At 39.2% G+C, this 27189-nt stretch overlaps 5 protein-coding genes across 9 annotated transcripts; 1 reads left to right on the forward strand and 4 right to left on the reverse strand.

Moving 5' to 3' along the window:
• Positions 1-285: 285 nt before the first annotated feature.
• Fkbp12 (peptidyl-prolyl cis-trans isomerase Fkbp12) lies at positions 286-1186 on the reverse strand. Its single transcript, XM_017143972.3, has 3 exons — positions 1054-1186; positions 820-890; positions 286-750 (listed from the first exon to the last, which is right to left on the reverse strand). The coding sequence occupies exons 1-3, from the start codon at positions 1088-1090 to the stop codon at positions 532-534; spliced, it is 327 nt and encodes a 108-aa protein (XP_016999461.1). The 5' UTR covers positions 1091-1186; the 3' UTR covers positions 286-531.
• Positions 1187-3265: 2079 nt separating this feature from the next.
• On the reverse strand, positions 3266-3934 carry AANATL4 (Arylalkylamine N-acetyltransferase-like 4). The gene has a single exon (XM_044396003.1). It carries the CDS (start codon positions 3932-3934, stop codon positions 3266-3268), a length of 669 nt encoding a protein of 222 aa, XP_044251938.1.
• A 1435-nt stretch (positions 3935-5369) lies between these two features.
• On the reverse strand, positions 5370-6038 carry LOC123003452 (arylalkylamine N-acetyltransferase-like 2). The gene has a single exon (XM_044396014.1). It carries the CDS (start codon positions 6036-6038, stop codon positions 5370-5372), a length of 669 nt encoding a protein of 222 aa, XP_044251949.1.
• A 2884-nt stretch (positions 6039-8922) lies between these two features.
• DAT (Sodium-dependent dopamine transporter) lies at positions 8923-18040 on the forward strand. Of its 2 annotated transcripts, none has more exons than XM_070213050.1 (8): positions 8923-9153; positions 10305-10575; positions 15675-15809; positions 15865-16019; positions 16080-16258; positions 16318-16695; positions 16938-17175; positions 17234-18040. In XM_070213050.1, the coding sequence occupies exons 2-8, from the start codon at positions 10389-10391 to the stop codon at positions 17861-17863; spliced, it is 1902 nt and encodes a 633-aa protein (XP_070069151.1). In that variant the 5' UTR covers positions 8923-9153; positions 10305-10388; the 3' UTR covers positions 17864-18040. The 2 variants fall into 2 exon arrangements, with proteins under 2 accessions (XP_070069151.1, XP_070069150.1); XM_070213049.1 differs by having other exon boundaries at positions 10322-10575.
• Positions 18041-18760: 720 nt separating this feature from the next.
• Positions 18761-25071, reverse strand: Syn2 (Syntrophin-like 2). Of its 4 annotated transcripts, none has more exons than XM_070213412.1 (10): positions 24922-25071; positions 22708-22772; positions 22495-22644; positions 22149-22434; positions 21917-22081; positions 21417-21601; positions 21198-21356; positions 20911-21135; positions 20639-20842; positions 18761-20567 (listed from the first exon to the last, which is right to left on the reverse strand). In XM_070213412.1, exons 2-10 carry the CDS (start codon positions 22765-22767, stop codon positions 20457-20459), a joined length of 1545 nt encoding a protein of 514 aa, XP_070069513.1. In that variant the 5' UTR covers positions 22768-22772; positions 24922-25071; the 3' UTR covers positions 18761-20456. The 4 variants fall into 4 exon arrangements, with proteins under 4 accessions (XP_070069513.1, XP_070069512.1, XP_016999546.2 ...); XM_070213411.1 differs by having other exon boundaries at positions 24899-25071; XM_017144057.3 differs by lacking the exon at positions 24922-25071 and adding an exon at positions 24729-24872.
• Between the last annotated feature and the right edge of the window lie 2118 nt (positions 25072-27189).

The following is a 27189-nucleotide window of genomic DNA, read 5'->3' on the forward strand; positions in this document are numbered from 1 at the left end:
AAACGGACAGACGGACATGGCTAGATCGACTCGTCTAGTGATGCTGATCAAGAATATATATACTTTATGTGGTCGGAAACGTCTCCTTCACTGCGTTGCAAACATCTGACTGAAATTATAATACCCTCTACAAGGGTATAAAAATATAATAATAAAATTATATTTTACGAGCTACCCATTTAGACCATAAAACCCGAAGAAGCTTTGTCACTCCTCTATACCAAATGTTGACTGGAATGAATTATTTTAGGGGAACCTACAAATAAACAAATAAAACGCATTCCCTTGTCATTGACTTGAATAAATGTTTATTTGTATGCGTAGAAGATGCGTTCCCATTGCGGTTAAATTAGTTCTAGTTTAGAGCTGGGATTTGAGTGCTTTTTTGTTTTTATCTGGGTTGGCAAATGCTGCTGGATTGTTCTGGTTCCGATTTTGGTGTCCTTTCGGCTGGGCGTCCGTGCGCCGGTCCGCAACCCCTGCGATTTCGCACGGGGGTATACACAACGGGCGGCCTGGTCGCCTGTTCGCCTATTCGACCTTGAGCAGCTCCACGTCGAAGGTGAGGGTGGAGTTGGGCGGGATGACGCCGGGGTGGCCGCGACTGCCGTAGGCGTAGTCCGGCGAGCAGATCAACTTGGCGCGCTGGCCGACGCTCAACTGGGCGACTCCCTCGTCCCAGCCGCGGATGACCTCGCCCTTGCCGATGGTGAACTTGAAGGGCTTGTTGCGGTCGCGCGACGAATCGAACTGCGGGATTAAACGGAGAAACCCTCAATTAGCTAAAAGTGCTTTGACTGGGGGACCCAATTAACTCACCTTGGTGCCATCGTCCAGGGTGCCGGTGTAGTGAACCGTGACCTTTTGCCCATTCTTCGGGAAGGTGCTGCCTGCGGGCGGGGAATACAAAAATGGATGTGTGTGAGCGAGACGACCATAGTGTTGCTGGTAATTTTCCGACTTGTGCATCGCGAAAATGCACATCTTAGGTTAGAAATGCCGGTGTTTCACGGCATTCCCGGGTGAAATTCAATGCTTGAGCCCTGCACTTACCATCACCGTTAGCAATTGGAACCACTTGTACGCCCATTTCGATTAGTTTTCTCTGGCAAAATCCCAAGCGGAAAATAAGCACGTTGATTTTCTTGATTTTTTTTTCGTCGCCGAATGACAGCCAGTGGTGGGCGATAGTCAGTTTGCGAAAACTATCGCTTAGGAATGCGCAAAGTTAATTCGATTAATAGACTGTTTCCACTCCGACATTTTGTTCACGTTTTGAATGTAGGCGATTCCACTGTTATGATCCTGTTTAAGGACCTGTGTGATTTTCGGGCTTTTCGCCGACTAGCTCAAGTCTGGGCCGTGAGTCCCCGAACCCTGCCCACCGCACACATAACAATAAACATAACGCTGACGTTATACAACACAGTGAACTGCACGTCTACATTCAAATTCAAATTCAAAAACAAAACAAAACAAAACCGCTCGCAACATATTTGTTTGGCTTCAACGGATTTGGTCTCCCGGTGTATTGGAGACCGTGCATTACCCTCCCGACCTTGCAGCCTGCTTGCAACATATTATTCTTTTGCAGCTGCCCCTAACCAATTAACACACACAATTCACTTACACATTACCCGGTTTACCTTTCCCCCACATAAAAACGTACTACTCCATATTTAACTTAATTTATTAACACAATAATTTGTATATAATTACTTCCCTTCAGGTACATGTATAGCCTAATTTTGCATGCTGTAATCGTTTTCCTTTTAGATAATTATAAGTCCCATTTAACCTTCAGAAAGTTTTCTTAAATTCGCAATTGGACCTACGCGTAAGAGCTCTCAAGGGAAGGGTGCGGGGGACACCAGCAATGGATATATATATATATATATAGACATAAATTACACTCACACAAAACTGCACTAGCATACACTTGAAGATAATTTTTGAAACAAATTTAAAAATAATATAAGTATATGGGTAGGTAAATATTTGAATAAATAAATAAATAAAGGCAAAAAAATTATGGAATAAATAAATAAATAAAGGCCGAAATATGAAATAAATAAATAGATACACAAATACATAAATAAGAAAAAACTTAAAATAAAAACTTGTAAAAATCCTTAAAAATTATAAAAAAAATTACTGAAGCCTACTGGCTCCCGGTGCCGCCACTTGGGAGGCGTGTCGGTCTTCCACGATGACAAACTACCAAGACCGGCTTATGCAACCGTCTCGCAAAAACTGAGCGCCAGGTTATGGTCACTCCTCGTGGGACTTCCGACTGGATTTATGGACTCCCAATAAAAAAATCTGAGCCAGGTCAGCCGTCGTGACCTGGCTAATCTCTTCAAGATTTCACTGGGTCTGGTCGAGCCTAGAAGGAAAAGCCAATAAGGACGGCCTCACTCCTGGACGTCGACCACTCACCTCAAGGGGTTTCTCGTTCCCAGCTACTTTCCGGATCCTTAGTGTCACAAAATTAATTAAATTTATTTAAACCACTGGCAGCTGCTACTGCGCAACCGACGATGTCGTTGCAAGATTTAAAATTACGTAGAAACAAACTTATTTAAACTTCAAAAAAAACTGTGCAGCGCAGCAGCCAAAACGCCCTTTATCGACTTTCAACTTTTTTGATCTGTCGCTCTCTTTCTCTTCGCCCAGCCATGGAGTCAGAACTCCGTTGTTTCGAATTCAAAAAATTCCGGGTCGTTGACCCGGGTGACCATCATTCTACGCCCCATGGCTAGGTTGGCAGGTCTACCGGCACTGCTTGCCGCTTGCTAAAAATAAGTTGGCAGGACCTAACAGATTGCTGGGTAACTTATCGATATCTAAAGGTGGCCACAACACCACTGCACAATGTTTTCAAAACCAGGGACTGCAAAAAACAAGTTACGAGATTTTAAAAATCGCATTCAAAAAGGAAATAAGTGATATCCAAAACCAAATGAAACCACAAATAGTAAGCGAAATGGATAGCGCTTTTTTAGTCTTTCGATCAATACTTGACGCCAATTTTGACTAAAATGATAATAATCGGCATAAACAAATAAAAAGTCCATAAAATAACAAGTTATATAAAAACTATAATTTATTTATATAATATATATTATACATTTCTTTAAAGTTAAAAACGAAAATATAAAATGGTACAAAGAAAAATAATGCATTGTTACACTGACCAATAAAATAGTTACAATTTACTAACCAAAGGAATAGGTAAATATTTGATTCGATTTTCAAAACCCTGTCACAGTTTTATGGCCATTACTTGCAACGTTGTGTGTGGGGCTGCTGGAGTGAAGATCACTCGTCCCCGATCGTCCTTATAGTCGGTGTAATCGAGGGAATAAATGCACTGCATACCGAGGGCCTCCTTTTGGCGAGCGGAGTAAAAGCTGGTGCAGTATGCCACCATGGCGGGGAATCCCCTGGACCGACCAAGGTCCATTAGAGTGGCGGCTAGACGGGAGCCCAGGCCCTTGCCCCTCATCGAGGCGGCCACACAGGTAACGTGGGAGTAGAGAGCCTTTGAGATGCCGTAGCGCTCAAAAATATTGGCTTCGTGTTCGGCCTTGGCGATTATGCGAAAGATGCGACCCCAAGCGTTATCCTCCAGAGTCTCGGCTATCCGGCAGTTCCTTTCCACATCCTCGGGGAGTTCGGCTCCTGCCAGGACGAAGCCCACAATTCGGCCACCGTCGTTCTCATCGAGGGCCAATAGGGAAGTTCCCTGGGCGATCATCGAAATGTTTATCGCATCGTTCTCCTTCTCGTTTTGCAGATGAACGGCTTCACCACTGGATTTGCACAAGGGTTCCGCCGTGAAGTACTCCTTCTTCATAAATAATTTCACATTTTCATAGTCCTCCAGGACCATGCTGCGTATTATGACGCCTTCTTTTGTGTTGGAGGTCATTGTGATCGCGCGTTCGCTGATTCCTTTCAATAGAACAGGGGCCTGAAAATTATTTGCTTTTATATGCTAGTGATTATCTTGCCAATTTGTTAAATTATTCTCTTAGTGATTGCTTATCACATTATTTATTACTATTAGTAATCGCTCAAAATCATAATTGCAACCGACGGGGAAATCTTTGGATTTAAAGTTCACTGCCCTAGAGAGAATGTTGACTAGCGATAATGTTTAGCAAAAACAATAATTGAGGTATCTTTTTTTAATAAATGATTTAATTTTTTTTTTGATTTTTTTTAATTTTAAATAGATTATTTTCACTTTCAATAAACAAATATAAAGTAGGTTAAACAAGAGACAACGCTATAGTCGGGTTGGTGTCCCGACTATCTAATACCCGTCACTCAGCTAAAGGGAGTGCGAACGCTGTACTCCGGTTGATGTCTCGACTATAATCGTAACTCAGCTAAAGGGAGTGCAAGGGAGATATATATATGTAGATATTTTGATTACGTATAACTTTTTAATGAATGGTCCGATTTAAAAAATGTCTTCTACATTTTGATAGGTATAAATATATACCACAAAATTGCATTTATACTTCTTGGAAATCTTTAAAGGTGTGGGCGCCAGACAGATTTTAAAATCGTTAGGGGGCGATTGTGGGCGTTAGAGTGGGCGTGGCGCCCGGCTGAAATAAACTTGCGCTGCGTAGGAATATGTGTGGGAAATCTCAACATTCTAGCTTTTGTAGTTTCTCAGATCTCAGCGTTCATACAGACAGACAGACGGACAGACGGACAGACAGACGGACTGACAGACGGACAGACGGACATGGCTAGATCGACTTGGCTAGTGACCCTGATCAAGAATATATATACTTTATGGGGTCGGAAACGCTTCCTTCTAGCTGTTACATACTTTTGCACGAATACAATATACCCTTTTACTCTACGAGTAACGGGTATAAAAATTAAATACTAGGGGTTAAAATTCTGGCACTGTTCTTTTGTTGACTGCTATTTCGCTTCTTAACTCCTTCTGATGACAACACATACCATAATAACATTTTAAAATTATTGAGCTGCTTTATCGATACTGTAGATCCTGATAAAAATTGACCAGCTGCCCGAGCGAATCAATGCGAAAATCAATTGACACGTCATTCCGATCAGATTTGATAGTCAACCTAACCGCCTCGTAAGAATATTTAGAAATCGCTAAATATTTTTGGCTAAGCAATTAATAACATTTTATTACTCACTTCGCTACTTATCGGCTGGAATGTTGCCAAACGAAAAATAGAACCCACAGAAAGGTTAAATGATTAGCATGAATTTGCCGTTTATCAAATATGAAAATTCACTTGTTTTTTGTAAAGAAATATCTGTAGGTATATATTATCTTGATTTGTTTGCATCTAATGAGTCAAGAGCTATTAAAGCTTAGCAGCTAGGACCCGGATATGCGTATGTGGAGCTGGAGGATTGTATATTGGACGTCCTTGATCGTCCTTGTAGTCGGCATATGCCTGTGAGTGAATGCACTCGAGCCCTCCATTCATCGCCGTCCGGGCGGAGTAGTAACTGGTGCTGGAGCCAATGAATAGGGGGAATCCCCGAGAACGACCCAATTCGAATAGACAAACGCTTAGGTGGGTCAACAGACCGTTTCCCCTCATCGAGGCGTGAACGGAGATGACTAATAAACTCAGGTATTTGGAGACTCCGCAGCGTTCGAAGATTCTGGCATCCCGCTCCACTTTGGCTATCATCTTACGGCTTCGACCCAAGGCATTTGGCTCCATTTCCTCGGCTTCCTTGTGCTGCTTGGCCATTGTATAGGGGTCCATTTCCTCGGCCACCGCGATGCCAACGAGAAGATTTCGGTTGTTTTCATCAAATGCCACTATGGAGAGACCTTGACTGATCACCGACAGGTATTCCCTGTCTACTTCTGCCTCGTTCAGTAGATGAATTTCCTCTTCGAGGTCCATGCCCATGGGCTCGTCGTAATGGAAGTAGTCCTTCATGAAGGGTTTCACAATTCCGTAGTCGCTCTCCTTCATTACGCGTACTGTTATTCCGTTTATTTGACTGAGTATCATTTTTAAATTTCTGTTCCCCGGTATTGCTCTGGTTCTCTCCTTATGCCTATATTTTTTGGTTGCAGTTCGCTTTTAAAGCAACCGATGTGACTTATCAACAAATATCAGCTTGAGTACATTTAGGCCTTTTTAAGGCTGTTCAGCTTTTTTAAAGCAGCTGATAATTGCTATCTGCAAATCTTTACGTTATTTTTTTTTATTTTATTAGAAGTAATAAAATACGCTTTAGATTAGGCCTATTTCTATGATTTCGCAGATATTTTGGCCAATACTCAAAATAGAACAAGAAGGAATGCTAAAATCGAATGCCTCGACTATCGGATACCCGTTAGTTGCATTGTTGCATTTGCAGAGTTTGCATCAGAATATTTTTTGTTAATAAATAGCTACATCAAATTTCTTATAAATGTTAATATAGTATGTTAGATTAGATGGAGCAAGTTATCAAATATAAATATTAAAAAAAAAAAGAAAACTGTGTTTTTCTCCAACTATTTGAATAAAAAAGTCTTTCAGAACGGATTAACATGGCTCTGTGAAAAGTCTCTCGGGTTAACAGCAGCATCCTCAGTTAACAGCGCACACGTATAGCAACCCAGCGGGAATGTGAGAAGTTGGTTTTTGTGTTCTTGAAATCCTGTTCCTTTTTGCAGGCGGCGGTGTAGGGATAGATAATTTCTGAGCGCTAAATGAGGGTGGGTTTCTGAGTAGCATCAATATCAGGCCATTTATGCGCTGTGTGATTTCTGTGGCACTACGATTATAATATTTTTAAACAAGAAAATCACCAACTTATAATATTCAAAAATCCTATGATTTACACCAAAACCAAAAGACTTGTTCTCACATTTAGTTTTAATTTTTAGTAATTTTAAAAGTCGTAGAAAAAATATTAATAATTGTTAATCAAAAAAATTAAACTATATAACATTATTATCATAATGTCTATAATGATAATATTAATTTATTTTACTCAACATTTTTCAAATAATAATAAGGATGAATGTGGGATTCAACCAAATTATAGAGAAAAGCCACGGTAGGACGATTAAAATATTTGATCACATTTATCAAGGAATTACATTAAATTACAAAGAAAACTATTGTTGCTTTTTACATTTTTAAACATTTTCTGTGAAATAAAATAATTTGATCGTCAGATCGTGGCCTAAGCCATTTTTAAGTGTTGTTAAAATATAAAAATTCGTGTTGGTGGTATTGATAACACGAAAAATGCCTAACATGCCAATAATATACGTAACCTTTAATGATTACGGTCCCTGAAAAGTATTTTTTAAACGAAATACTTATTTGGCGCCAAAGTGTGACCGGACTTTACAACGAAATTTATATCAAATCTGCATTTAGTATTATCAAGTATATGATGCAGGGTCACATCATTTTTAAATTTGTTGGAAAAAGTGAAAAAAAAAGTGAAAATAGTTAATTTTAATCTAAAAAACAATAAAAAGGTGAGTGATAAAATGAATTTTGTCTTTTTATAACCTTTATTTCAGCGTTACAAAGGTTAGTATCACAGATATTTTCCCCATTAATAAATATACGCCTCCGGATGCTATCTTCAACACAAATTCTGCATTTCAGTGACACTTGAAATGTGTTTAATCTTTACCAGTGGTAAATGGTGTGAGGTGTTCATTAAATGGTTGTATAAATAGTACTTCAGTACTAACTTAGTTGTTTAACTTAATCAAAATATTACATTTATTTCAGCCAGGCCGACTGAGACTTCTTGGGACCAGAAGTGTTGCGCCTGCGCTTGTCATATTTTATTTTTTCTTCTCATAGTTTTTGATATAGATACCCGACAAAAAACAACTGAACAGAGGGTAAATGATCGGCCATGGCAAACCAGGCATAATTTCTGGAGAGATCCTTTAATTTTGTGCGGAGACCTAATAATATTATTATTATTATTATTCCTGGTCTTACATTCATATCTAAATTATGTTTGAAATTTTCAGAAGACAGACAAGAAATGGATATCTAAGTACTGCATTCGGCCAAGCAAAACCCGGGAATGCTTCAGGCATTAAAAATTTGTAGTTCCAATGCTTCGATTGTAAATATTATTAATAAATACACAAACAAATATTACAAAAAACATGATTTTTATTGTGGAAAATCAGATACTGCAAAGCAGTGCAAAACCAAAACTGCGAGGGTCTGGAAAAACCAAAACTGGGAGGGTGTAGAAAAGCAGATATTGCAAGTGGAGGAAAACCATAACTGGGTACGTGTGGAAAATCTATAATGCGGGAAGTCGAAAAACCAGTGGATTTTGTCCTGCATTCTTCTGCCAGAGATCCAGATAGAAACCTCATTTCCCCCTTACTTTTTGTGTCACCCCCGTGTATTTTGAAACCAGAGATGGAAGAAATGTAAGGGGTGAATGAGGTTTAGTCCCTTCCGCTTCTATGGAGAAACCTCTTGAAAATATGTTATTTTCCAGAGGAATTTTCCCGGTGGGAAGCGCTCTCGCACACACAGAGACCGCCTGCACCAATACAGCGTCGGCGGCATGTACACACGTACATCGCGTATACGCACCATTGTCGCTGTATATGTAAGGCAACTCTAATTGGTCACTTCCGTTCCGGTTCCGTCGACGTTTCCTTGGCGCATGCGACTTCTGGCTTTCAGAATTCGTATTTCAGCTCTAGAGGTTCAACTTCACCGCTGCGCTTGACACACACACAAAACTTTTCCGCACATAAGTGCCACTGGGGTGTGTGTGTGTGTGTTGGCTATGCCTGCTTGTGTGAGTGTGATAAGAGATGCAGCCGACGTAACGGTAACCACTTGTCGCGGGCTATAAAAGGCGCCACTGGCCAGCAGCCATTTGCAAACGCTCGCATGTCACCAAAGGCGCAACAGCTACGATTTTGAATTCCGCAACGGCCCTCAAGTTGAAAGTTTTTTAAAAATATTTAGACACATCCGCCCATGTATGTGAAGTGAAGTTTGGTTTTTCGTATTTGCCATTGGTTGTGAGGAGCTTTTTTCTAAGTTTTCTGGATATTTTTCAAAAGTCTCAAGGATTACTTTACAATGGATTGGTGCAAGTACACGATTTGAGCTCGGTATTTATTAGGTAAGTAAGCGAAACCAGGGAATTCTTAGGTACACATTTTTAAAACTATTTTTAGTGAGTGCAAAATATAAGTTACCAAGTGAAAATAAAAATATTTAAACTTTAAACACAGTTTATATAAATAACGCTGTTCAGGTGCCTCTAAATTCAATAAATATTAAATAAATGATGCATGAGGAAATTAAAACTTGCTAAACGTGTCATTAAAAAATATTTTAAAAATGTTAAAGAGTCAAACTATTAAATGATTACATATAACAAGCTGTTCAAAGTTGGATATTAATGACTCATTAGAGGGGGTTATTTAACTGGGAGAAAATCTAAGCATACACCTGGAAATAAATAACCAGAAAAATAAAAAACATATCTATTAATTCCAAAACAATAGAACAGAATTTCTACGGACTCTAATCTTGCCGAATATTCCTAAAATGTAATGAACAAGCAGGATTACGAACTTTTTAAATTGGTTTTTAAACACTTTGAACTTTTTTTTTCTGGGTCTACAAAGTACATCTTACAGGAATGACTGCATAAGTAAAAAATTATCGTGCAGTTAATAAATTAGAATCCATTGAACTAGTTTAAAAAAAAATGTATAAAACTCAAGAAAAACGTATTTTTTTGAAAAATTGCATGGCTCTGTTGTCTGACCAACTAAGATTTCCATCGATTCTAGAATCAAAACTATGATGTAGTCGCTCATAAATAAGACCAGAGCACTTTAAGCACTCAATCTGCGTTCCGCCTAATTGATCACAACTCTGGGCAATTAAAGTCAGCGGGGAGGAATTAAGTAGATCAGATTAATTGTTTGACATGCTTGTGGTTTCATTACACGCAAAGATTCCCGACGGCTGAGCATGTATGGACAGATATATGTGCTTGTTCTGTGGTGTGGATGGATGGTCAAGTGTGTGCTGGCCAGTGTGTTTGAACATGCCACCTGTCGTATGCGTAATGTGCCAACGAGCTCTTCAAGGGCTGGGTGAGCACATGTCGTTGCCAAACAGGTTTCAAGTGCCCTGAACACACACTCATTGAAGACCATGGATTGCTGAAGGGTTTGGGGTTTGATGTTTGGGATTTAAATGATTCGAACGGGGTGATATTTCTGGCCCACATATCTGCAAAGAGATGACCCACTGAAGTGCTCTGATTTTCACAGATTTCAAAGTGCGGCGGCGGGAACTCCACGTTTTGGATCAAGGACACGACGGGTTATATAGTCGCAGATGTCACCGACCGGACACATATCCAAATCAAAGACGCCCACGCCACACGATAACGATAACAATAGCATCAGCGACGAGCGGGAAACATGGAGCGGCAAAGTGGATTTTTTATTATCGGTTATTGGATTCGCCGTCGATTTAGCAAACGTCTGGAGATTTCCCTATTTGTGCTACAAAAATGGCGGTGGTAAGTCTGGATTTTATTTCGGTTATATTCCCTGATAAATATTTAAAATAAAAATTGTTTTCTATAAAAGAAGAAAATACCTAAAACCATTGAATATTTATGAAAATCTTAAAAACTAAACGTTTTTTTTTAATATCTTAGAATTTATGAAAGTTTTTACTATATATGTATACAGTTGCGAAAAAAATAATAGCACCACTTCGTCACAGGTTCTTAATATTAAAGAAACATGTGGAAGACGGGGATTTTTATACAAGAAGTGTTTTTTATTATCTTGATTAGTATTCCACCTATTTGAAAAAATTGATACGGATATCGAAAATATTGTCTACATATAATTTTTTCAGATTTTAAGAAAAAAAAATCAAAAAAAGGCCGAAAAAAATAATAGCACCACTTCCGTTTTCTTTAAATAAAACGTTACGATGCGCTAATATTCTTGTGTATAAAGGATATATTCTATGAGATTTGACTAAAACTAACTTTTCCTGATATCCAGACATCAAATTGATTACCATTTGGCAATACAAGGACATGTGGAAAAATTTTTCAAGTCGGAAAAGAAAAATATTAAAAAAAAACATATTGGATGGAAAACGGTCATGAAAACCGGCTCAATTTGTTAGGTCTTGGATCATCTTTATTAAAAATGGCATAAACTTTTAAAGGATAACGCAGAAAAAGCGAGTCGTGTCCCATTTTTCCTTCTAAAATGTTATATCACAAAGCACAAAGAATCTTATCAGAGCCAAAACTAAACTAAAACACGTGCTTAAAATAATAGCGAATATTTTAATAGTTGGATAATGCTTTAATAAACAAATTTATAAAACATGCACTTAAAAAAAAAATCCTATCCGAAATGCGAAACACATTTACAAGGGCATAGGGCTCGTCAAAAAAACTTACAAATGAATGCCCGCAAACTTATGAGAATGTGTGAAGGCAAAGTTAAATTGGGTAAGAAGAAATCCTTTTTATAAGTCATGCGTCTTCTAAACACCTAAATTGACCAAAAACATGGTACCAAAACATCCATTTATTGAGCATGGACCTAGTATTAACAGAGGCTTGTTTTTCCTTCTTGAAGTAAGATCAATACGGATGAATACATCGTTCATGAATCATCCTATGATGTGAATAGTAATACAATAGTAATTCGTAGCTTAAACTGAATACATAATACTTCTTAAATGAATCTTTGACCAATAAAATCCGGCCAGGATCACGGTCAGGATAGCAAAGAAAGAGTTCGAAAGTACTCAGTCAGCAATATACAGTGACTTGTGTACTCGCTTGACCATAACACAACCAAAAATCTTGGAGTTTTTTTTTTAAGACAGTTTATACAGTTAATCTAAAACGTCTTAAATCATTTCCGAACAAAATTTGAAAATATATCATGACTTTTGGGCCCCAATTCCTTTATAGGTAGGGTCCTGACTTGTTTAATCGATAGTAAGTCATTATATCCAAAAATCGCAAAAGATATTTACACTTTAAACTTAGATTTACTTGTAAGCTACCGCCAACCAAAGATTAAGTTACCCATTTGTCATTTTTCTACCTTTTATTCTATTTTTAGAGAAGTGGTGCTATTATTTTTTTCGTACGTTTTTCCAGTTTTGCATGGATTTTCTTAAATAAGTCCAGAAACCTTTTATAAAGCTAAAATTTTTTTTCATATTCAAATTATGTTTAGTCTTACTATTTAAAACCCGTTTTGAAAAGTTAAAAAAGTTAAAAAATGTGAGTAGGGTGACTAGTTAAAATTTTTTTGGGTTAGTGGTGCTATTATTTTTTTGACAGCTGTACATACTAATAAATATATAAAATTTATTTTAACATTTATGTTTGATCTTGATCTTGATATATATTAAAATTATAATAAAACAAGAAAGGAAGCTAGCTTCGGCCAGCCGAAGCTTATATACCCTTGCAGATCATTCCTATTAATTAACAAATCGCAAAAATGTTCAATTTTCTAATATTTCTCATTAATTTTCCGATCGTTCCTATAGCAGCCATATGATATAGTCGTCCGATTTTGATCAAATTAAAATTGAAATTCGGAAATATTTAAAAAGAGTTATATCCTAGAGTAGAAGATAATACAATAAAAACCAAAGAAGCTAGAATTTATTTCCTATTACTTTTCCATTAACTTTCCGATCGTTCCTATGGCAGCTATATGATATAGTAGTCCGATTTTTTAGATAATTAATTCGAAATTCAGAAATATTTAAAAAATAACATCCCCAAAAGTAGAAGGTAATATTTCAAAAAACACCGAAGCTAGAATTTTTTAAAGTTTTTTTCTTCCGATCCTTCCTATGGGAGCTATAAGATATAGTTGTCTGATCCGGTCGGCTCCGACATATATACTACCTGCAATAGAAAGAAGACTTTTGCGAAAGTTTCGTCCCGATAGCTCAAAAACTGAGAGACTAGTTTGCGTAGAAACAGACAGACGGACAGACGGACGGACAGACGGACAGACGGACAGACGGACAGACGGACATGGCTAGATCGACTCGTCTTGTGATGCTGATCAAGAATATATATACTTTATGGGGTCGGAAACGTCTCCTTCACTGCGTTGCAAACTTCTGACTGAAATCATAATACCCTCTGCAAGGGTATAAAAGTTATTTCATTAATACTATAACACATAAATAATAGGATCTGAAATTAAGATTTAAAGATTTAAAAAAAAACTAAATTTAGGGGAAAACTAAGATCATTAAAATATAATTGATATATTATATTACCTTTGACAAAAATATGCTCTTGACCAATGACGCCGATTTTTTCTCCGTGTGAACTGGCCAATTAGGGAATAAAGACATTTCGTGAATCGCTCTGGCTGAGTGAAAATAATTTATATGGCTTTACACATCATTGGGCTCGCCACGGAACCCGTCGCTTTCCGCTTTCCGCCTTCTGCATTTTCCCTTCGGCCTTGTTAACACTTTGTCAAAGTGGTGCGAAGTGCTCTCATCTAAGGGTCGGGGGTCGGGGAGGCCAGCTTCCTTTGTCAAATCGCAGGGTTTCCCCCGCTGGAAAAGCGGCAAAGGACATACACTCGAACACTCAGTTCGCTTCCTGATCCTCATCGTCAACGCCATCATTCAAAACAATTCCAAAAGTTAAGTGCTTCTGTATGACAACTAAATCTGGCAGTCATAATCGCATTTGGCCTGCTTACCCCCATTCACTCCTTCGCTCTTTTCTCACCCCATTTCTGGGCAATATGTCAGCCTGCTTATGTGGAGTTCCCTAGGCTTTTGTTGCCGGAGCACTTTCCACCATCGCATTGTGGGAAATTCATGTGCGAAACATGTCTCCATCTCCACCTCCGCCTTCCCATTTTCCCCTGATTGCGGCACTTTCCCGCTGATGCGTTGTGAATGGATGGGATGTGGCTCACAGAGCCTTCCGATATATAGTTATTACTATTTTATGAGGTTTTTTTTCTTCTCCATCCGCACGCTGCTGCCTTTAAAATCATAATAATAAATTGTTATATTTATACGCTTCATTGCGTTCAATCAGTGGCTCCGGCTCGAGCTTAAGTTCCACTTTAGGTCCGTTGCCAGGACCACCAACTCGCTCAGGTTGCGATTATTACCACAGCTTAGTCGGTATTATTTATTCTGTTTCCCATTTTCCTGCTGCCTCTCCTGCAACTCGAAAGTGGAAGCTTTGGTGGCAGTGGCAGTGGCAGCAACAGGCTGTGCCAGCCACATTGTCCTGGATTATGGCTAAAACCCAAGGAGCAGGCTGCTTTGTCTCCAGTTAAGATCGCGCATATTTACCGCAAGTGTTGCTACATTAGTTAGCTATGCATTTCATTTTTATAGTCAAGCTTTTCTTTAAAAAGTATGGGAACATAGAAACGGAAACGGATATCTTAAAAAATAGTAACCACACTTAATATCTGAATTTCTCAAAACCAATTTTAAAAGAATTAAATAAAACTGAAGGTACTTTTTAATCAAGTTTGTCTTGCACTTAGATCAACCTTTGCCAAGAGCATAACCAAATTAATTTAAAAAAGTTTGTTTCATTGTTAAGAAGACATAACTTTCCAATGTAATTCAATAGAAAATCAATCTGCTACTCAAAACTCAAAATGCCATCCACATGTCCGTCTGAAATTGGCCAAGTTTTGACCAAATTATGGCCAGGCAATCGAATTAGAGGCACATATTTGCACAGTGTCCGTGACGAGCTGGTGGAAAATGGGAAAGCAGGGGAAATGCACTTGAAGCAACGGAAATTATGGCTTCAACAACAGGCGACGGGCGTCATAGATGCCTCGACTTTATTTTATACGTTTTTGTTTTACATTTCCAGCATAATTGACATAACAGAAGGAAGCACCGGGGTGGCAGAGCTAGAGCCTTTGTAGATAGGGATATACACACTTACTACATATAGAATAGCATGTCCGGGGACACCGATGTTCGTATGTATGTAATGGCAATAGACGACTTTGTCGGCCACTTTGCCTGCTAATAGACATAATCAAATCATAAAAACATCATCCCCTGCCACTCAACAAAGTATCGATGGCACTCTACCAATTGTCAGGCCCAAAAGGGGGTGAAACTTTGGCTTGGGTTTTCCGGAGGTGACGGAGATGACTGCAGGAGACAGCTTTCCGCCGCTTTTCGCCCTCGCCTTTCCACCGTCAGGCTGCTGTTAATGTTTTTAAAATGTCCTTAGAGTGGCACTTGTAAAACAATTTGATTTTGTGTACCATCGAACATACATAAAGGTCGGGGTGTCTATGTAGGAAATATGAGAGCGAACAATGCAGAGATTGTGACACGGGTCAGTCTCAATATGTGGCGGTTATGCAATCATTATCATAAAAGAGGTATTGATTATGCCTACAGCTAAAAAAAAGGACAGGTAAAAGTTGGAGAAATAATGGGGAGGAGGAAATTTAATGTGGTTCTTCCACTTACTGCATTTACCAGCTATGAAATTAAACGTTGCCTACTTTTAGGCGGCTTAAAATGTGGTTTGAGATCACCGAAGTTTTTCAAACAATCAACAAGAAAAGGTGGTTAAATTATTATAATTTTCAGGCGCTTTTCTTGTGCCCTACGGCATTATGTTGGTGGTCGGTGGTATTCCTCTATTCTACATGGAGTTGGCCCTGGGTCAGCACAATCGTAAGGGTGCCATCACGTGCTGGGGTCGCCTAGTGCCGCTCTTCAAGGGTGAGTAGTTAGCTCAGTACCAAGAAACCCATAAATAAGCACTATTCTCTTCCAGGAATTGGCTATGCCGTGGTGCTGATAGCCTTCTATGTGGACTTCTACTATAATGTGATTATTGCCTGGTCGTTGCGTTTCTTTTTTGCCTCCTTTACCAACTCATTACCTTGGACGTCATGCAAAAATGTTTGGAATACTCCAAATTGTAGACCGGTAAGTAATGTTTTTTTGAGAAACCGAATAACCTGTTCCTAACTTCAATATTGCTTTTAGTTTGAGAGCCAGAATGCTTCTCGTATTTCACTCATAGGCAATTACAGTGACTTTTATGTGATGGGGAATCAAAGCATGCTCCTGAATGAGTCTTATGTGAATGGTTCAATAACCAGTTTGGACACGCCTTCGGTTGGTCATGTGGAGGGCTTTCAATCCGCTGCCTCAGAGTATTTCAAGTGAGTATGATTTATTTCTTCGTTTTAAGAAAATATTATAGACTTTTCACCTCCTTCAGCCGCTACATTTTGGAGCTGAATCAGAGCGAGGGAATCCACGATTTGGGCGCCATCAAATGGGATATGGCGCTGTGCCTTCTGATTGTCTACTTAATCTGCTATTTCTCACTGTGGAAGGGCATCAGCACTTCGGGCAAAGTCGTGTGGTTCACGGCCCTCTTCCCCTATGCGGTGCTGCTCATTCTACTGATCAGGGGTCTCACACTGCCCGGCTCGTTTCTGGGCATTCAGTATTATCTAACGCCCAACTTCAGTGCCATCTATAAGGCCGAGGTCTGGGTGGATGCTGCCACCCAGGTGTTCTTCTCCTTGGGTCCAGGATTTGGAGTGCTGCTGGCCTACGCATCCTACAATAAATACCACAATAATGTGTACAAGTATGTTTTTAAGAGTCGATTTCTCAATGTCAGGTTAACTTTTGTGATTAGGTTATATTTCGAAAAAATTATAGGTTATGTTCTGGTTTAACTTTTTGGCTACTTAACATCATAATGAGAAGACGTATAATTTAACTTCTAGTTAATTTTTTTTAACAGAACCTTAACCTGACATTGAGAAATCAACTCTAAGTAAGGTTAACATTTGGAAAATTTTTTACAATAATCCAATTCCTCCCCAGAGATGCTCTGCTGACCAGCTTTATCAATTCGGCTACCAGCTTTATAGCCGGCTTTGTGATATTCTCCGTGCTGGGCTATATGGCCCACACTTTGGGTGTTCGAATCGAGGATGTGGCTACCGAGGGACCTGGTCTGGTTTTTGTGGTCTATCCAGCTGCCATCGCCACCATGCCGGCCAGCACTTTCTGGGCCCTAATATTCTTTATGATGCTGCTCACCTTGGGTTTGGATAGTTCGGTAAGGGTTATTCTATATAGTTTGAGTAGTTTCGTTTTTAAACTCGCAATCCTTACAGTTTGGTGGCTCTGAGGCTATCATAACCGCCTTGAGCGACGAGTTCCCCAAGATAAAAAGGAACCGGGAGCTCTTTGTCGCCGGCCTGTTTTCCCTGTACTTTGTGGTCGGACTGGCCAGCTGCACCCAAGGCGGCTTCTACTTCTTCCATTTGCTCGATCGCTATGCTGCCGGCTACTCGATTCTGGTGGCCGTGTTCTTCGAGGCGATTGCCGTTTCCTGGATCTACGGAACCAATCGATTCAGCGAGGACATAAGGGATATGATTGGCTTTCCACCGGGGCGATACTGGCAGGTGTGCTGGCGGTTTGTGGCTCCGATTTTCCTGCTCTTCATCACGGTCTACGGCCTGATTGGCTACGAACCACTGACCTATGCGGACTACGTCTATCCCAGTTGGGCCAATGCGCTGGGATGGTGTATAGCCGGTTCCTCGGTGGTGATGATTCCGGCGGTTGCGATATTTAAACTGATTTCCACGCCGGGAAGCCTGCGGCAGAGGTTGACCATTTTGACCACACCCTGGCGGGATCAGCAATCGATGGCAATGGTGCTGAACGGGGTCACCACCGAGGTGACCGTGGTGCGATTAACCGACACGGAGACCGCCAAGGAACCCGTCGATGTCTGAGTTCGACCAGTGGCCCGTTTTCAAATTTACTACGTTTAGATTTGGAAATTTACCAACAACTCACGTTCACATACCAGTGGCGATTGCATGAAAGTTTTTGTGTTTTTCGTTTGACATTAGGCGCAGGTCCCGCAGGACCGGCAAATTTCGCAAACAACGTACTTAGGTTTCGGCACCGAAAAAGGAGAAACAACCAAAAACAACCGAAAACATGCAAGAGCAGCTTCAAACCGTAAGAACTAAGTTAGGATTAGTTTGTAGTTTGTATGGTTAATGCCAGCTATAGCATACACATAGATACAATGCTGTGTAGATAATACCAAGTCCGAAAAAAAGAACGAAGCACTCGTCAGTTAATCCTCGTGAAAATCCTTGAAAGAATGTTTGCATATGCCAATGGAATTAACGACACGATCGCGGCTCAAATTGGGCACAGAATCTGTACATACACAAAAATCGATGATGTAAAAGCTTTAAACACATTATAGGATATTATCTCATGGAACTGAAGCAAAAGCTGCCGCAGTTGAACTACAAAATCCCCTCAAACAGCCATGAGGGGATTTTGTCATATGCAAAGGTTTGTTCTAAACTATACAAGTTTACCCCGTCCAAGAAACTACGATTGTTTGCTTAAAGCAGCCATTTTAAGCAATCAATTGGGAGTTAAGTCAACGATCCCAATTCTAAAATCGTTTCTGTATATAGACTTTTGATATTTTAAAATTGATTTAAGGTTTCTTTCACTCTGAAGCAGAACTAACAGCCATGAGTTCTGTTTCAATTTGTTGAAATAAATTATTATAATTTCAGTTACTGAAAAACAAAAAAGGCTTTTTACTTGTGGGCAGATTTAAATATATGGTAATAATTTAGAATTAAAAATACACCTTTAGATTCTTGATTAGATATTCGGGGTTTTTATTCCAATTTGAATGCTTGTTTTTCTTGTACAATAATTTCAATTAGTAACGTATAAAAGTAAAGTGAGGACCGTAACCAAACCAACACAAATGGTTTTCAATCGATGAATTGTTTCAAGTAGCGCAGTTCCAGATAAATATTGAACTCTCTTACAGAATCGCAGCTTTTGAGTAGTATTCTTAGTTTTGGGGTACATATGGCATATATATTTGTATGTCGCGCACTTCATACAGCACTATGTAAGCTTTGCATTAAAAATATATATATGTTATGTATGGTTAGTTCGGATGGGGGAGGTCCAACTCCCTGGTAATTGATACTCGTTCGTATAACATGTTGCGGTGTATGCAGATTACGTATGTTGGTCGGGTTTTTGGGTTAGGGTTGCGATTAAGGTGCATCTAGTTAGCTTTGTTTCGTTTGTGAACTGTATGCAAATACTTTGTCTGCGGTTATGGTATACTTTCTGGTGCTATAGAGCGGATTCTAACCCAATAGAGCTAAGCATATGTACAGTAAATACTTTTGATTCTGATTCTTCTGCTTTGGTATGAGGATTATACATATTTTTATATTTCTATAGATATTCTGATCGTGCGGTTCACACTTTTTGGGGATCGGGGAGCTTTGCGAATGCGCCAACTTGATTTTGAGTGTTTGTGTGTGTGTTTACATATATGATCCTTTGTGCTCGTCGATGATTCGCTAACTAATTGGTAAATATGTAGATGTACGTAATACGTATGTTGTGCAATAATGCCTAAAATCAATACACACGATGCAATATGCATAAGCAACAAATACGATCTTGCCACTGAAAGACACTTTCTGAATTGACAAATGACCTAAGTGAGTGTCTGATGGAATCACTTAACTGGCTCTGATTAGATGTATAACAGTTATAAAATCTAGTTCATATTACGTCTGTGCATTGAGATTTGTTCGGTGGTTGTTATATATATTTTATATTTTATAAGGTATATATCTATGTTATGACATCAGCTATTATTTCAGTAAAAAACAACAGTTAATCCGACCTTAAAGCATTCGTTTTTTTGTTTCGAAAATTAAATTTTCATTAGAGCGCACACAAAACATACTTAATATTTCGATTAATTTTTCGTTAAACCTTCGGAGAAATATTTCTAGAGGATACAGCACGGAATAAAGCCTTTGAGGCCCCCCAATTAGAACCCTTTCGGTTCGTAGCAAAAGCGACACTTTTCTGACATTCAGATTCGGCAGACCTATGTGGTTTTATCGTTCCGTTAGTAAGGTAAGTAATTCAACTATAAAGGCTACAGTGGGAAACAATCGATTATAAACAATATAAATTTGTTGTTTTTTTCAAATTTTTAAGTACCAAGTCTACGTAATAGGAAAAATGCCTAAAGTAATTGCCTTATGTATGCTTAAAATTTACTGTAATGCACCAAGAGATTTCACTTTCAGTTTTATCAGCGCTATAAATATATCAATATCCAATTACAATCATTCAGATCAACATACATACACCGAAACGGGTACTTGTTTATAATAAGTACAAGCAGACAATCATGTATGAGATACCTAGTCCAACATTCATATTCGAGTTATTTGCTATGCACTTTACGAATATTCCATATATCATTTAAATGTGAGTCCGTGAATCCTTGTCTTCTATTTTGATTTAGGTCTGTTGGATTGAGCTCAAAAATGCTGGATCCACTGAGGCCACTTTGGCCGTGAGAAACGCGTGCATGCAGAAAAGCAGACTTTGTAGTACTTGACATTCCAGTTCCTAGATGAAAATCAAAAGAAAAAGAGTTAGAATTAAGTAAAATATAAATATTATATTTAGTTTTAAATTACCTTGGTTTCGATTGCTCGACTTTCGTGATCCTGAAAATGCAGCTTTAGCTTGGATTTACCATCATCACTAGAGCCTCTTAATTGGGAGAATTTATACTGCCAAACTGTAGCGGAATCGGCTCCTTCAGTTAGGGAAAATCCAGCTTGCCAGTCCAACGTAAGTCCACCACTTTTTCCATGATGCGAAACAGCAAAGGTCTTACGCTAAAAGTATAAATTAATATAAGATAAAATTATAACTGTTTTAGATATTATAAACACGTAAAACTTACTCCCAACTTAATGACACTGGTCACAATGGCCGCATTCCAGCTGTTTTCGATCCTTAAAAGCTCTTGACGGGTTTCCACGCTCAAATAACGGGGCTCATGACCTGAACTTTGCAGCAGGAAACAATGCTGACGACTATCCACAGTCTCGGATTCCTTGACGATTCGGAACATGGTCTGATAGACCTTGTAGACCACCAAAGCCTTACTGATGCCAGCCACATTTAACTATTTTTAGGGTAAATTATAAGGTTGTTAATAGATCACAATCATAAATAACTCCGACTTACTGGTGGCGTCTCAAAGAGCATCACTTCGGTGCCCTTGAGCAGTAGAAATCTGGGCTTGTAGCTCTGCCAGGATATATTGTTGTTGATAACTCCCTCGTTTACCCAACCCATGTACTCAATGCGCTCGCCCACAGCAAAGTTTCTATTATATAGCTTCATCTGTTTGAAAGAATTTATTATGTAATGTGGAAAAATGTATTTGTTTAATTGCCATCTTACTTGTAAATGCGTTAGGCCCACAACATTATCCGTGATTAATTTCAGCCACTGACTAAGTATGGCCAGCTCATCGCAGTGTATAACACCTGTGGTAATGCCATTGAGACCTCGAACTTCAAAGGCGTTTTGGCGCAGTTTGTCAGTGCCATATATATATCTCGTCACATAGGCCATCATCAGAGGTACTTCAAAATATAAAAATTAGTTTAAATACATGAATTTAAAATTAAGAAAGAATTTTCCTAGGTATTCATTTAATTTTCCTGGTAGAAAAATATGAGTCTTGCTATTAAACTCCAAATAATTACTTAAAATTAATTTAAGGATATTCTAATTCAGTTATGTAAAATTGATAAAAAATTACACTGTACGACCTATTTTTATGATATGTTAGTCTTTCACTAATAACTCTGGAAAAACTTATTAAGATATTTGTAACTTTTCTGTTATTTTATAAATATTTATATTTGGGTTCTATATCATAAATTTAGATAACTCACCTGCCACCACATCGGTCCATCGTTTTTCGGGCTCCGAGCAAATTGACATGGGGCGACTGCAACTGCGACTGATGGTTCCACTATTGACGGAGGACTTGTAGCCCTCGTCGGCCTTCAGTTCGGCGCAAGTGGCATCGTTGTCCGAATCGGGCGTGTCTTTGGTTACTAAGAAGTGGGAAAGGGTTTTTCAGTTATTAGTTACTCTGATATAAAGCCCCAGTACAATACTCACATTGCTTCTGAAGGAAAGGCGTTGCTGCGCGATAGTGCTTCACCGTGAGTACAACTATATCGCCAGCGTTTCTCAATATGTTGACAGCATCGTCGTGCGGACAGGCCGTAATATATTCTCCATTGACCTTGATAATGGCATCGCCCACAAAAAGCTGACCCGTAATATCCGCCGCTTGATCCTTATAGATACGCGATATCAATATGGGTAGCTTGTGTTCGGCTCCACCTTTTATGCTCAGTCCAAGGCCGCCTTGCTTTTGGCGCGTAATTTGAACCATACGCTCCTAATACAGAAATTTTTTAAATCTTTATGAATTCCTTAAACCACAAACACCAAATCTCACCTTCGATTCCATTGGCGGTCCATTGGGATGACAACTACTTGGGGTAACGACCTCCAACTTCTGCAGCGAAAGTAACTCCATTGTAAGATTAAGTCGCAGGGGTTCTGGTCTGCTCTTGCCATCGCTCACGTGGACCATACCAGTTCGCACCTGTGAAATACAAACAATCCAATCAAAATCTATAATATCATATGGAGTGTATCTTTGTCTTACCTTTAGGTTTTGATCGAGTTTCTCTTCTATTGGCGTGGCCATGGTGTCAGAGAGCTTCATAGTTCCTAAAATTGTTTAAGAAAGCGGGATCTTGAAAGTGATTTATGAACCAAAATAGAAACAGTGTCGGTGGGCTTAAGTTTAAAAAAAATATTAGGGCATGTCAAAATGAGTTATGAGTCATAATTTATAACCCCAAATAAAAAGCAAATGCAATACAAATCGAGAGACTTGCGAGATTAAAAATCAATCATTTAAATGCCAAACAAGTAGCTCAAATAAACTAAAAATAAATATTTCCGAAGTGTTAAATAAGTTGCCTTGATTGATTTCCATGAATTAATAATTCAGTGCGAAAGGTCCACAAAAGGTTGAAGGTTTGCCTGACTTGTGGCAATAACGGGACGTCGTCTACCCTCGTTAACCGATCCGCCAGCCGCCAATCAAGTTGGCCCAGAAAAACAGTCGGTTTCTGAGAACTTTCCGCATAATCGTGGCCATGGCAATGGACAACTGCGAAACAAGTGCAATCAAATCGAGAAGCCGGCTGCGTTGGCCTTTATCGATTGCCATTTTCCACGTAACAGACACCAGTAAAGCAAATCCAACGTAATTGCAATCATCGCATATTGAATTACGTTTACACACTGGGCCCCTGATGAGGCAGCCGATAGTTCAAGGTGAACCGTGCAATTGCCTTAATTAAATTACACATGCAATTAGAAACAATTAAGCGGAATCAGTCAGCGGCGAAATGTAATAGAAGGCATCTAGATCGAAAGGCGATCCATGGCAATACCTTTGCCAAGTGCGTGTTCCCCCGAACTCATGCGTCGGCATATGTTTTCCATTAAAGTGGAAAATAAATATGCTACCGGAAAACTAGAGATATGAGTGAAAACACATTGAAGTGTGCCCCATCTGCAGACGTTGTTTGTGGTTTTCCCGGTGCTGAGTGCCGAAGTGTGGCCGCAACTGTTTCTACGGGAAGGGGAACGAAGAATAAGTATTTCGGATAACCACTTGTGCTCCATAAATAGGTGTTTTGACTGGGGGGTGGTGAGTTTTCGGAGGGGCTGCGATTTGGGCGCCAAATATGTGCATATGGTGCCAGCCGCAATGCCATCTGAGATTGAGATATTTGGAATTCGAGGGGCAGCACTTTCGCTTTATTTGATTTCTGCAAAGTCAATGGAAATGCGAAATTTTGAGGTATTCGCTAGGATCCTAACCATTATATTTGGAGTGGCTGGATAGGGTTACCCATTAAGATCGGAATTTTATGAAAATTAAATTTAAATATGACAAAAATAGTAATAAAGAAACTATCTTCCATAAAAAGTTTTATATTAAATAAAAAAAATATTTTTAATGACAGTATTTAATTTAACAAATCCTAAACTTTTATATGTTTTCTTTCTAAGATTTTCTTGGACCCAAAATCTTTTCTAAAATCTGTTTCTCAAAGTGCAAAAAAAGTCGAGTATTCGCTCAATCAATCCCCGAATCCTTGGCATTCCGCGTGTCATAGCGAGTAGCTAGTGGTCAGGCCACCGACCTGGGGCAAAAACACGCATACGCTCCGTTGTCCCGGGTTACCTTTGATTATGGCTTTATTATTACGTGTGCACGCTGCGCTGCCCTTTGGCGTGCGTGCTTCAGAACCGTAAAACCGTAAAGCTAGGCCCAGAAAAGTCGGCATTTCAAGGGGCTGCAGTGGAGTGAAGAAGTGGCGGCTCTGAGCTTCAAACCAAACAAGCCAACATGTTCGCCAGGAGGGCTTTGCAAATCAGCTGTGCCTCGAAAAAGAGCAGCAGCAGGCGAAACCTTTCGGCCTGTTTTGCCAGAAGTTTCAGCGATTGAACTTTTTTTGCAGCTCTGACCGAAAAGTAAAACAAACACACGCACACCCTCGCATAACCGATACTTTTTGCCCGAGGCCCAAAAATGTTGATTATTAATTTATGTGTGTTTGCTAAACAACAACTCCACCGCGCCCACAATATCCGCATGGGGATTACCTCCTTGTATTGACGGATGTACTTATGCTCGATTACATATATGTATGCTATATTTATACGAATGTGTGTGTATTTCATATGTAGCTGCGACCCGTTTTCGCCTTTTCAATTGGGTCACATTTTCAAAATCTTCGATTTCACTGGATTGAGATTGAGGGGCTTGAACTCACGATTTGGCCAAATCGTCACTCACAAAAGTATGCTAACTTTCCGTTCTGTTTGTCACACTTTTGGCCACTTCAGGCCAAATGTATATATATCAACTGGCTGGCTGTACTCCCAGCGTGGAGCTGGTCCTTCGGCGGTCCAGAGCACAACGTTCCCAGAGCCTGAGCGCGAGCGAACTGAGAGTTCCGTTATAAACACAGCGCCAGCGGACGGAGCGCCACGAAGTATTCTCTCCACGCGCTCTCTCAGCAGCGCAGCTTTGTGCAGCCTGCTTGGCCATATGTTTGGGGTCGTAGAGTTGCCCCGATTGGGAGCTTTAGCCGGCTCTTCAATTGTCCAAGTTCCACCCCCACAGCTTGGGGGAACTTTCTTTTTGAACCAGAAAGCTATATACATTACTTGAATTTATATGTTATAGGTGGCGCCTATCTTAATTGGGGACTGAAGTCTTGTAGTTCTCACAACAGACGTATACTTGATGGGTGGCGTTGGGATAATGTAAAACTTTTGTAAAATACCTCTAACATATTATACTATTTTAAATATTTTTGTAATTGGTCCATAATGGCTTCAAGACGTAAATTACTGTTTTTATCAAATGGAAGTTAAGTTTCTTACTTGTATGGCATATTGCGTAAATTTTTTAATTTCTCTCACTATTTTAGAACTATGAAACTGTACTTTAGGGGTATGTTCAAATTATTATTTACAAAATTTCTTTTTTAGCAAATTATTTTTATGTAAAATATTTATGGATTTCTTTTATTTTATTTATTTACATTGGTTCATTTTAAGGTCGTTTTTTAAGTTGTGGTAGACAGTATTATAAGTAGTAAGCCTATTTTGTTAACAAAGAAACCGTTTTTGAAGTTTGTAAGGACACAATAATAACAATAAAAAGAAAATTTATAAAAATATCGTGAAAAACCGAATAGTAATACATGCTCTCTCCAACATGCAATATTTATTAACCAGAAAGTATACGAATCATTAGTTAGGCGTCAAATAAATAATTTTGCCAAAAAGGATCTCATAAAATCCAGAAAATGAATGCGAAATTGAATAGTTCCCTAGAGCTTCACATTTAGCGCCGGAATCTGTTGCTTCGCCTGCAAATAATATGCCGTAAGGCGGTCATATCGAGCCCTATACCTGTGTAAGTTGGACGAAGTGCTCGTTAAATGTTAATTAGAACGCTGAATCAGCGGCGTTAGCTCATTAAAAGTTTGCGCTCCCATTTTTGTTGTGATTGTTAACCAGAATACATAGGGCCAGGCTAGCATTTGTGTATTTGTTTTTGGCCCCGACCCCTCGGCTGGCTCAATGATAAGCCCACGAATAAGTGGCATTCGAATACAATGGTGGGAGGCAAAGTTAATTAATGTATTAGCCAAGGTGAAGCCCCGTGGCTCACACTTTGGCAGCTCATCAGGAAACCTATTTAATTCTCCAAAGAAGCAGCTGGATTTGCATTCGTCCTTAATTCCATACCATTTATTAAGACAATGAAAATGTTGAGCCAAAGGTTTCTTCCTGTTTATCTCTAGGATATGTTTACATATATTTGATATATTACGTTGGATTTTGTGTAAATATATTATGCTAAAAACATGTTTATCAGGTAAAAATTGTATTTGTATCATTAAGTTTATACCCATGTACCAGGCTATCCGGCTCGACGGACAAAATACCGTTTGGAATTTGAAAAAAATCAAGAAATGTGTTGACAATATTTGCATATTTGAATTATTAAAAAATAATCCTAATTCAAAATAAGCTGTTTAAAAAATCGTTTAAAAATGTAAAACTAAATCCTTTTGCAAATAACTATTTCTTGCCGAATTTCAGCTCAAACCCGCCAAAGAAGTTGATTGTGAATCTGATTTAATACCTGAAGGGTGGGGCTGGTGCATAGGATCATTCGCAGTAAGTAGTCGCAAAGGTAGTCTTAACTCTCGACCACCAAACCCCCGATTGTCACTGCCACTCAGCGCAATCAGTTGGGATTTAAGACATTGGCGGCGATGGCAACTACAATAAGAAAAGCAGTCTGGACAACAAGAACAACAGCAACGACAGAAGCCACAACAACGTCGTCGGCATTATTGACAAAAGTTTTCCGTTTGTTTTCGGCGCTTTTCCTCACTCTCCATCTCACTCGCTCTGCGGTTGCGGGAAAAGGGCAGCAAGCACATTTTTGTTAGCTGATTGAAATTAGTTGATGCATAAAAAAGTTTGTTTGCTAACAATTTCGTTCGAAAATATTTCGGTTCTAAAGTAAAATTATGACTGC

Source organism: Drosophila takahashii, chromosome 2R, assembly GCF_030179915.1.
Source record: "Drosophila takahashii strain IR98-3 E-12201 chromosome 2R, DtakHiC1v2, whole genome shotgun sequence".
In the NCBI taxonomy this organism is placed as follows: Eukaryota; Metazoa; Arthropoda; class Insecta; order Diptera; family Drosophilidae; genus Drosophila; species Drosophila takahashii.